The sequence below is a fragment of the Leucopleurus acutus genome (genome assembly GCF_964270905.1).
Source record: "Leucopleurus acutus genome assembly, chromosome: 12".
Lineage (NCBI taxonomy): Eukaryota > Metazoa > Chordata > Mammalia > Artiodactyla > Delphinidae > Leucopleurus > Leucopleurus acutus.
In genome coordinates this window covers 33831804-33844179 of record NC_139154.1, presented here as the reverse complement: position 1 = coordinate 33844179, position 12376 = coordinate 33831804, and the positions used below count along the sequence as shown (strand labels likewise).

General features: G+C 44.7%; 1 protein-coding gene across 2 annotated transcripts in view; it reads right to left on the bottom strand.

Moving 5' to 3' along the window:
* ASAP2 (ArfGAP with SH3 domain, ankyrin repeat and PH domain 2) overlaps positions 1–12376 on the bottom strand; it is a 156796-nt gene that overhangs the window by 51201 nt on the left and 93219 nt on the right. For both annotated transcript variants that reach the window (XM_082851598.1, XM_082851599.1), the window contains exons 7-9: positions 9241–9326; positions 3109–3184; positions 2750–2836 (exon numbers count right to left, since the gene is read on the bottom strand). In XM_082851598.1, coding sequence (XP_082707724.1) covers positions 2750–2836; positions 3109–3184; positions 9241–9326 — 249 coding nt within the window. The remainder of the gene's footprint in view (positions 1–2749; positions 2837–3108; positions 3185–9240; positions 9327–12376) is intronic.

Sequence of the window (12376 nt, the reverse complement as noted above, 5' to 3'; positions counted from 1 at the left end):
GTTAAAGAGTTTTAACTTTGTAGAAGGGGTATTTTCCAAATGTTAAAACATGATGCATATATAGGTGTTCACTGTATAGTTTTTCAACTTCTCTGTAAGTGAACAATTTCACAATAAAATAATGGAAAAGTCAAACTGTAGCATCCTATTTACAGGGAACAGAAATATCAGGAACAGAATAGGAATGCCGGTGGTTTGGAGGTACGGGGCTGCTGGGATTGTGACGGCACAGTCTTTTCTCCAAAGTACAGCCACGGGTGACACAGAAGCAGCCCAAAGCCCCCGTATGTGACGGCCATGTCCTCCACTTAGACCAAACGATTGACGCTTAAGGTTCACAGGAAGGAACTAGGAGAGTTAACTCCTACCAACCATCACTGCCGTCTCCTTGGGGCACGTTACCTAATTTTTAGGAACTATAATTATGTAGAATAAGAATTTTTATAACACTGAAAAAAATCCATCAATACCTTCATTTTTCTGCCTCACAGAAGAGAATCCAAAAACAACGGATGAGAGCTAAAAAACAATAACGCCCAAACGTTCGATTCTTGTAATTGGAGGGACCCCAATTATAAAAATTATTTTAAAATAGAAAAAAATTTAACGTATCCGTATTTGCTTATTACTTGCAACTGCGTTCACAGACTGTCCAATTTAGGGAATACCATCATCAAAAAGCAACGCAGAATGTGATACACAGAAAATACAAGACATTCACAGCCAGGAGATTGGTGGGTTCGATCTTTGGGCATAAAGCCAGAGGAGAGCAGTAAAGAAGGTCCATTTGACCCCGCTGTGCATCTGGGGCAGAACGGCTGGTCAACAAAAAACACGGAAACAACAAACTGTTAAAGACGTCTGGTCTGTGCTGGTACATCTGTTACACTTTTCTGCAGAGCTGTAAATAACCGGCTTTCTGACAACAGCCAGTTTCCCCAAACCTCGTCCTCCTGCACAGCCAAAGCAAACATGGCCCTTGCTCTGTGCCCAGAGGGCTCCTGGACTCCACCACCTGCTCTCCTGTATTTCAAACCCGAGCTTTGCTTCACAGGTTGGATCCTCCTTTTCGGATCCTTCTTGCTACCAACCATTCCCACCAGCTCTCCAGTGCTCGACGGCACCCTGGCTCCTGTTACAATCAGGCCACTATATTCTCCATACTCCAAGTTCTTTTTTTCTTTTTCTGTTTATATTCCATGTTTAGGAATATCAAAGTGTCAGGACCTAGATTCTCTAGACGGGAAGGAAGTCGCCATGCTGTGGGTAATTTCCAGCACTCTATGGGGCCTCAGTGGGCCAGTCTCTCACTTAGCTGACCCCTGTTTACCAAGAACCGATGAAATGAGCAATATGGTGCTATGACGTGACGGCCAGATGGGCACAGGAGGCAGGAGGGCAGCCTCAGTCTGCTCGAGGTCCAGCTGGAGGAAAAGCACCTGTGCGCTTGAGCACATGGCCATCAAGCCCCCAAAGATATATGCTGCCGCTGAAAAAACTCTCTCAAACAAAATGTGCGATACAGATCACTGCGGGGGCGGGGGGCAGAGGCAGCCCTCCAGAGGGAGGGATTAAGGTACATCAGAAGGACAGGCAGAATTCAGCGACGCAGCGGAAGTGGGGGGAGGTGAGCAGCTTCACTTTCACAATGGAGTGACACCAAAGGCTGAACTGTAAACTTGGAAAATGTCCATTTCGCTAACATTTATGCGTTCAAATTCTTTAGTGTTTAATAAAGCCCACAGCTACTGAAAGAAGAAAAGTAAAAATAAAAAATGCTACTAGCTATTAGTATATACACGGAGAAAATATCTATTTTTTGAAGTTCATGAAAAAAGCATGCAAAGTTCTATAATTTATTAAAATACTGAACTACTTACTCTCCTAGACTTCGGTCACAAAAGGTAAATGCATTTGGGAGAAAAACAACAATATTCAGTTATAGTACAAGAACTTAAGACAAAATAGAGCATGCCAAACTGCCAACAGGGAACTTTATGCTCTGGTAAGTAGTTTAATAGAGGTATTGATCTAAAATCTACTAGCTATACACATAAACACACTCCTTTATTGACAAGGAAGTGGATTTCTGTTAAATTTCACATTATAATATCCACACTGTAGCAAACATATGCAATTACCTCAAAATTTACTTTTTAATGGTTTTCTAACAAGACCCCCAAATATACACCATCACTGCGAATGTGCTGGCCCGCAGAGAAGTGATTATGTGAAAGAGATGACGCGAGAAAACTCAAGTTTCTGCCCATCAGAAAGCAACTCCAAGAAAATCAAGCTCCTCCCATTTTACGGAACATAATCTCCAGGCTGGAAGATTCAGATGGTCACCAGTCACCCGCTGATGCCACACGGGCAAAGTCCATGTATATCTGTGGGCAGGGAAACCACAGAGCTCTAGGGAGAGAACCAACGGCATGAATAGCGAGTGTCTATGTGACGGAGACCCTAAGAGCTACTCATCCAGCAACGGACGGAGCAGAAGAGGTTTAAATACTGCCATTAAGGCCATGCCTACGGTAATGCTTCCCCATGAAATAAGCATATTTTTAAAAAGATGGTTTTATAAAACCAACTTAAAGAACAAACTACATGTTCGCATGTTGCCCGATACAGCCCCACAGTGAACTGAGCACCCAGAGACCTGGATCTCACCTCCTCAGTCCCGAAGCCCCCGAGACTGAGGGATGAAAACATAAAATAGCAATCTTTCAAAATTAAATCCCCTCACCTCTTTCTGTTCAACCTGTAATGCTGACTTCAAAATATCTCGAAGCTGTATCAACTGCCTTCTCTCTTCATCCTGGGCCTGTTTGATCTTTAAAAAACAAAACAAAGCAGAGAAAAGTACGGCTGAGGTACAGTGAGATGGTGCAGTTCGCGGGGCATTTCTCCATAAACGCAACCTTCTCCCAACCGAGACCGAGGACGGATCGGGAGCCCCATTCTCCACACTCCGCGTGCACTTCAGGGCTGTCACTTTCTAGGTGGCACAGCACGCAGACACGAAAGCACGGAAGCAGCATTTAAATCCAAGTGTTTGTTGCATAAAAACCCTTTCAACACTCACGTGGGAGGGAAACTACTTACTGTGTGAAGATCCGTTGAAAGTGTTTCAATGGAAGGTTTGAGGCTTTCAACTGCTTTCAGTCCATCCTGGAAAAAACTAGGAGGAAAAAAAACAAGAAACATAGATTGTGTTTCATAAAAGAGAAAGCAATTTTGTTAGATGGAGAAAAAACTTCTTTAAAGGAAATGGCTGAGATCACTGTGTAATTCCTGGGGGAAAAGACTAGGACCCAAACCTTGAAATATTAGGCAAACCAAGAATAAAGTGACACTCAAAGCTAAGAAAAAAGGCACTGCAGTAAGCCTCGTATTTGTGATTTTTCTTGACCCATATAAAATGAGCCCTAAATTTTCAGTTTATAACGGGAAACAGGACTCTACTGACAAATGGCAGCAAAGGCTTCGGTTCAGGAACGGAAAAGTCTGAGGCCAGGAAAGCATGGGGTGAACACGGAATAAGACGCTAAAATATTTTCCTTGACAGGCAACAACTAAGTGGAAAAGAGAAAGAATGCAAGAAAAAAGCAAGCGAGCTGAGCCTGAAGCACGTGAGTGGCCACGCCCCGTGGGCAGAGCAGGGAGATGTGGTTGGACACCTTGAGATCGGATATCAAAAGGAACTTTAAATTTTTAACGCTCAGAACCCAGTGCTTGTGCAGTCACCTTTAACCAGTGATTCAGGAAGTACAACAGAGGCTGGACGAGTTTTTCTGCAGCAACAGCAGGCTGACGTGCAGCACACTGCCTTTGAACCCTCTTGAGAGGAAGAAGAGGCTTCCCAGGGAGCTCAGGAGAGAGTAGAAAACCTGTAAGGAGGCCTAAAATGCCCGTGGGCTTGGCCCCTAACTATGTCTCCAGGCTTCCACCCACACCGTTTGCCCCTTTATTCACGTCTCTCTATTCCTCTATGGGGCCAAGTCCTCCCTGCCTCAGGCCCTTTGCACTTGCTGTTTCCTTCCTCTGAAGAGTTCTCCCTGCAGCCTACCTTCTGTTTCTCCTGGTTCATTCCCACTCACTCTTCAAGTTTTAAGTTAGATATGGCCTCACCCTTGAGGTATGCCACAACCCCCATCCCTTCAAAGAGGTCTCCTTGCCAGATTCTCTCAGAGCATTCTGTCTCTGGCTTCAAAACACTCACCACAGCTGCCATTACGTGTTCGCTGGTGTAATTGTTTAAAATAAAATTCCCCCATTAGATCTGAAGTTCCAGGAGGTTGAGGACACAGTATCCACAAAACCTGACACATTTCAGGCACACAATATTTGTTGAATGAAGAAATTAATGAGGAAAGGAAGGAGAATTTCTAACTTCTGCCAGTTTACTGGGTACCAAGGAGACTATCTTCAAAAAGTGATCTGGGGTTCACGTGTTTACTTCTTTTAAACTCAGCAATAGTCCTGTGGGAATTTCCCATATCAAGTATGCAATTAACAGGAGGGGTTGTAAAAACAATGCTGCATGACACTTAATACAATAATTCCAAGGAGGAAGGGAGGAAGGAAGAGGAAAGCGTACACACAGGATGTGGGTTTCGAACCACTACTAGCTAGTTATTAGGAATCAGAGGCTGGGCTATTAGAATTTCTTACCTTAAAAATCTTCAGATACATGCATAATTTTAACTTTACATTCTCATTCCTGTATTTTGCCTAATTCATTTTTTTCTAAATGTAAAATACGCTTCTGGTGTAGCAACTGTGTCCGTGTTACAATGACTTTTCCACATGGTCTGTTTCCACTGATAGGGCAGAAATGCCATGCCATATACGTCTCTGTGTTTCCACTCTGAGCACAATGGCCGACACAGAGCAGCAATTTTAAATTGAAAAGGAAACTGGGAAGAATAAACACAAGAATGAGAAACTGAGCTTTTTCCTCTTGTCATGAACTCATTCGGTTCTTATGTTTTGTTTCAGCTCTATTTTTTTTTGTATAACTATTTTATTAATCAATTCAAATTCTTATAAAATAGGCGAGGTTGGGAGGGAGGGGGAGAGAGAGAGAGAGAGAAGCTGAACACACACTAGTTCAGGGAGTAGGAAAATTATCACAGGAGATCAGCACAGAAACGGTCCTGCTCTCGGGGAAAGGGAGCGGGTGCACGGCTCCAGAATCTCTGTGCCTGGCAACTGTCCCCACAGTGAGAGCACCTCGCAGTGGAGTCAAGGGCTCGGAGAGGTGTTTCTCATCACAGACGTTGTTTCCATCATGACACTGCACAGTGTCACACTTGGAATAACGATACAGTTTTATTCATCTTTGTAAAAGCATAGCCAATCTCGACCGTCTACCTAGAAAACCTCCTCCCTCTGATTTTCAAAACTCCTATCTTTCTGTACTGTCCTTACTGAGGCATCTATGGATACTTTCTCTGGCCTTAGGGAAAGCTTCAAAAAAAGGGGCCCCTTTGCTGACTGCTGTCACTGCAACATTCCTAAGTACAAACCCCCAGACATTTTTTTTAGCTTGAGCCTGTTAACACTTTCCCAAGCTTCAGTCAAAACAACATTTACCATCGGTATTACCAAATGTCGACTTTTGTTTTTTATCTAACGTTTTCTAGCCTACCTGATCAAATTCGCCAGCCTTTAAAATACACTCACTGAGATCCAACCTTCAGGCGCCCACGAGCGGGGCGGACTCTCCCTTCTCCAGCCTTCACAACTGCAGCCTCACGGCCGGCAGCCTCTGCCCTCCCCCGCCCCCCACTGGAGTGCGCTTGTCCAGGGCACCGGACTGGGTCTCGTTGCATCTGCAACCCAAGTTCATCAAGCCGCAACTGGTCACAGTGGTTCTCAGCAGGTATTTGCACAGAGAACAAGTCACTTCAACGCTCATCACTACCGTTTAGAACATGACCATTTTTGTTTACTTCTGTTTTAAAGACTGCCCTATTTCTAGGTTCACACTAGAGAAAAGGATCCTCAATCTTTAGCAGCAAAGGCTAGTAAGACAGACACGTTTTCCAGGCTCTTCTAGGAACTAGAGATGCTAAGTCTTTCCTTAAATGAAATAAAAGACAAGGAACATACTCTTCGAGAATGCTTCCAGAGAAAAGCAAAAAGGAGTAAAAAGCAAAGTAATGTCTAAGCAGTTCTAAGGGTGAGCACCCGAACAGGGCTCCACAGAATCTAGTTTCCACCAAGAGGCCTCTTGGTACCTGCAGAGACCAGCAGCTTCAGCTGAGCAGGCTGCCTCTGCCCGCCAGGCACAGCTGTGCTCCCCGGTGAGCAGCGGAGACCGGGAATGTTCAATGGGGACACGAAGGAACTGCCCGGAGGACAGAGACATGTGTGGCCACGGGCTCCTCTGTCCAATGGCTGAGTCACTCAGGCTCCACATTTTACGCCCCAAAATATGAATTTGAAAAGTCAAAGCCTTCCAAATGTTTTAAAGAGCGTGCAGTATGTATGTACACACACACACACACACACACACACACACACACACACACACACACACACACACACACACACACACTCATCCAGAAAGGAAGTAATGGAAGAGTCATCATTTTTAAAGATTACTGAGCTCATGCCCATAAAAGGCCAATTGGTTCAATCTTCCACAAGTGGTCTGTTGCTACCCAACTGATTAGTTTGGGCAAAATAAAGAAAAAAAAGGAAATCCCAGAATAACTTCTTTTTAAAAATAAAGTATCAGCAAGGAAACAACCCACTTCCTAACCAGCCTCACATAAGGTTACGAGGGTAAGACTGAAGAAGTAATTTATATGTTAATCACACAGGATTTTGAGCCTCTGTAAAACAATTCATCTTAAAAACTCTACAAATTAGGGGTCTTTCTATTTTCTAAGCTCCACGCTTGGAGCTCTTCTGTTAACCAAGGCTGAATCACACAGCACACCTTCCTTTGCTGTTGGACCTCCACTGCTTTAGAAATGCAGTGTCGCCAGAGACGTAGTAAGAATTCCAAAGCACAGTTCCATCCGATTCAGTGCAATTCACCACCACAAATCATTCCAGGTAAACGCGCTAAAGGTTAAAAAATAAATGTCATGGAGGACATCCTTAAAGAGCACACAGGTCACTGGGAGACAACATGAAAGGTGCCGTCAGGGGAATGTGCAGAGAGCACAGTGGTAACAAGAAGGAAGGGAAGTGTTCAGGTAAGCAGGAGAGCTGATGACTTCTAGGCAGCCAGGTACACCTGAGCTGGGCCTCGTGGAGGAACAGAGGCTGGGGAAGGCACAGGGGGCATCAGCGTGGGGCACAGCCCATTAAGGGGAAAGGCAAGTGGATGCGTGTGGCAGTAACACCCTCAAAGATGTCCCCGTCACTCCGCACCCCTCCCTGTACTGTCGCAGTCTGCGCCCAGGCGCTGCGGCTCCGAGCGCCCTCGGACGCAACCTGCAGGCCCTAAGTGGTCGCATACCCGCTCGTCCCCATCTGGGTCCTTCTCAACACACACAGTTACCTGCTGGAACAGAAATGGAACGGAAGGAGCTACCTTGGCGTCCCCAGCCAGCACACCCTCTTCTCTTCACACTGCTGCCTCTGCACAGCCACAGCCAGGCCCCGAATCTCTGTCACATACCTGCCCGTGCGCTTGTGGTCTCCCCACCCCTCCTGAAGGTCCATGCAGGTAGGAGGCTGGTTTCCTTCATGCTGCACCACCTGGTACGCAGTAGGAGCTCAAGCACTACTTGCTGAATGAATCCTCTGCTTGAAACTTTGAGAGCCTTCCCATTACGTCTGGGATAAGAATCGGACGCCGTTAACTGGACCTCCAAGCCGTCCCCACCCCAGGCTTTCCTAGGCAGCGTCATTTCCTTCACTATGCTTAGGTCACACTGGCCTTCCTACTGCCTCAAGACCTTGACTTTGCCTGGAATGTTCTTCCCCCGTTCCTTACCTGCTGGCTCCCAATCACCCTTCAGACCTCAGAATACATGAATACATGTCCCTCAAAGAGGCCTGCAGCAAATTCAAGAAGAATTTGAACACCCACTGTGGGCCAGGTACTATGTTCTGGCTTCTGGAACACACAGCAAGGAACGAAACAGAAAAAAGACACAACATCTCTGCCCTCAACCTTAATCTGGATTATATTCTTCTATTCTACTCTATTCTTTCTTAGACTCCCGTACTTCAGAACACTTTGTTAAATGTGCAGTTAGAAGTGTGTTTGCCTAAGTCCAACTCCCTGACCTGATCCAGCAGGAGCTGTGCCTGAGGCGTACATTACTCTGCCTCCAGCGTCTCAGACGGTGCCCGAGGCGTGGCACACACTCAACAAAGGCAGTGAATGAGCCCACGGCCTGTTTACAGCAGCGACGGGTGGGGGGTGGGGGGTGGGGGTTGTGGGGGGTCAAGGAGGAGAAGCAGGATGAGGACAGGGGAAGACAACAACGAGGCCAGGAGGCGAGGCCCGGGTTGTGAAGGGCTGACGGACACGGTGAAGTAGAGCACACGAGCGGCTCCCAGACCTGCAAGGTCCTCCTCCGCTTCCACACACAGCCTCCTCTGCTCAGTACTGTCATTTGTTTTATATGATAAGTAATACATGAAAGTATTCTTTTAATTTAAGACACTGCATTAACACCATCTCATTTCTCTTTTAACAAACAAAGAACATCCGAGAATCAAACTAGTTTGCCACTTTACGAAAAAAGCAAAAATAAGTATATTTGATAATGTAGATTTTTACATTACTTTTAGTTTTTGAGATATAGAACTCAAACCATAAAATCCACCCTTTTAAAGTGTACAGTTCAGTGGTTTTTAGTATATTTATTCACAAAGTTGCGTAATCATCAGCCCTATCTAATTCCAGGATATTTTCGTGACCCCAAAAAGAGACCCTGTGCCCGCTGGCAGTAACTCCCCCCTGCCCCCTTGCCTCAAGCCCTGGCAGTCACCAATCTGCTTTCCGCCTCTGTGGACCTGCCTATTCCTGACCTTTCAAATAAATGGAACCATCCAGTATGTGGTCTTTTTTTTCTGGCTTCTTTCATTTTACACGTTTTCAAGGTTCATCTGTGTTGTAGCCTGCATCACTGTTTCATTCCTTTTACTACAGAGTTTTAAATAAGTGTTTACCTTCCTCGACACAATACTACAGATCTCCCAGAAGTTGCCATAAAGAAAGAAACATCTGAAATACCATCATAACAAAGAAAAAGAACTTACTTGCATTGGGCATGAAAATATTTGATCAGATTCTGAAGTAAATCCACTCCCTTTTTAATCTTAATTTCATTGACCTTCAGCAGATACTGTTAAAAAACAAAACAAAACAGGAAATGTCATAGATAGAAGCAGAATATGAGCTGAACGTGAGCCTCTGAGGACAGATCACCTCTTCTACTTCTCTGACATCTTGTACAATGCGAAGGGCTCATGGTAGATGCTTAATGTTTTTTGACTGCCATAACTAAGTGTTTCTTTCAGTTTGGTGCCACATGAATTATCTCACATACAGGTAAGTAAATGCTTAACTTTAAGTGCCAAGAACTTCCAGTAATAAAACATTCTGTCTTAACCAGCTAGGAGAAATTTTTGCCCTAGTTGTGTGGAAGAATGACAGTGCGAATGAAGGGGATTCTACCCATCTCAAACACTGCTGTCCACATACTCTGTCCCAGGTCCCTTTCTTTAGGCAGGTCATCGTTTAAACATTAACTGCTAGTCTTCTGCAGTTGAGACTTTGTCTCCATGTCTCTAATACTAAAACACTTCCCTGACACTTTTTAAAAAACATCGTGATTGTTAAAAAAAAAAAAAAGAATTTTAAATTCAAATAAGTTAAAGCCATTTTTAACTTGGAGCCTTCATTAACAACCACTAAGACATCAGAAAGCCCCAGGGATCTACAAAACAAGCATCCGGAAATACACTTGTTCTTTGCTAAAAGTTTATAGAACAAAGACTCCATAAATTCCCTGTTCCTTCCACTGCTGAAATAGGGTGTCAACAACTCTGAGAATGTGCTGCCTCTAAGACCGAATGCCCCCGAAAGAGCTGCTGACCCCTGCTGACCACAGGCATCTCAGCTGTAACCTGGGAAACTTGCGTTCAAGTGGCCTCCCAGGTCAGCCGGCAGCCCAGCTGGAAGAGGGAAGCTGAAACGGTAACTACGTCAACTGCCACGTCCTTTTGCCTTTACGTCCTCATCTCCCTCCTTTCTGATAACTTATTCTCTGTTAATTAAATAAGATGTCTGGCAATGTATCAAAATGGTTAAATGGTTAATAAGATGCTTGGCCATGCGTCAAACGATAAAATGCACGTACCCTTTGACCCAGAAATTCTACTTACGGGAACTTATTCTGAGAAGATAATCATAAAAGTTCACAAAGATGAATAGAAAAGAAGGTTCGTTGCAGACTTGTTTGTAAAAGTGAAAAGTGGCAACAACCTAAATGTAATGAATGGGGAATTAAAGTGTGGTACATCCACAGAGAGAAGGGCTATGTAGCCATTAAGCCAATAAAGCAGAGACTTCCTGACGTGGAAAGATGTCCGTAGCACACTAGTGAGTGAAAATCATCAGGTTACAAAGCAGCAGTGGAGAATGATCCTGTTTATACAAATTGTCTGTGTGTACGTATAACAGGGATATCTGAAAGATGTTTAGCTAAATGTCAAAGCGGTAATCTTTTGGTAAGTAAAATCTGTGGTGATTTTTAATTTCTTTTATATATATACACATATATACATACACACACATATATACTGGCCAATTTTTTAAAGCACTTATTTTTATAATCATAAAAAAACGAGAGCGGATCTCTCATACGTTCTCAATTCACGGAAGCTCTGTATTATCTATCTGGCATACCGACTGTCTTTATAAGATTCATTTTGAATAAAAAGTTCCACAGCTTTAAAACAAACACCTGGAAGTCACTTTTCTACATTAGATCCCACACAACTAAAACTTTAAACACGTAAACAACATCAAACGTTTACAAAACTTGAGAACTTCAGTTTGAGGAAATGGTTGAACAATTTTTAAATGATTTTAACTGCAGCAATCTGTTCACTCTGAGGGGTTGGGTTCTCAGGGACTGCTTTTCGGACGCTCTTTCCTTCCAGCCCAGGTGTGTCTGGTCAGTGTGTACAGGCTTCATCAGATGTGTGCTCCCTGTAAACTCCAACCTCAGTGCCCGGTCAGCCCACCTCTGCTTCTGTGCCTGCAAGAGTGCCAGACCCCACCAACCGCAGGGACCCCGTGATGCTCGGCACAGACTGGGGCCCGACGGCCACTTGGGGACCCGCCCAACAGACGACTCACGTGTGTGACTTAGAGACGTCGGGTAGATAGCGTTTTTCCAATAAAATAACCTATTTGACCAGTCCACACAACCCATTCACCCAGACGAGGACAAGAGCCCAGTGCTGAGTGCGTGTCCCAGAAAGCAATGACAGAACTGAGGATGGAACCCGCACCCTCACCTCGAGGGTATGACACTATCACGCTGGCTGAGTCTCTCAGTCACTAAACATACTTTAACAAGCAGCCCTGCAGAGTTTACGTCAATAGCTTTCCTCCTCACTAGGCAAAAAGAGAGCTCATCCTGAACTCACACACACACCCTTCCCAAATCCACTCCCTCTGAAACACCACTACTCAATTTTACCCCGAGTCAATAAGAGCAATACCGTGTCTGTATAACACACAGCGGTTTCTTCGTCCCTGTCTCTATTGCCCGGGATGATCTCTCCAACACTGTGTGAAACGGGTCGGGCAGGTATTATGTGTGATGTCTGTTTATAGAACAGCACGTGTATAAAAGCATCCACTCTCCTATCTACAATAACACTCTGAGCTTAGTTAACTTTCTAAAAAGTCACGTAATGGGGCTTCCCTGGTGGCGCAGTGGTTGAGAGTCCGCCTGCCGATGCAGCGGACATGGGTTCGTGCCCCGGTCTGGGAAGATCCCACATGCCGCGGAGCGGCTGAGCCCCGTGAGCCACGGCCTCTGAGCCTGCGCGTCAGGAGCCTGTGCTCCGCAACGGGAGAGGCCACAACAGTGAGAGGCCCGCGTACCGCAAAAAAAAAAACAAAAAAAAAAAACAGTCACATAATGAAAAACAAAGCAGCAAAGGAGGGACAGAGGAACAAAAAAGACATAAGAAACAAAAAAGTAAAAGAGCAGATATAAACCCAACCACATCAACAGTAACATCATGTGAATGACTAAACAACCCCATCAGAAGGCAGAGACTGTCAGACTGGATAAAAAAACATGATCCAAATATAGATTGTCTACAGGAAACACACTGTAGATCCAAAGATACACATAAGTTGAAAGTAAAAGGC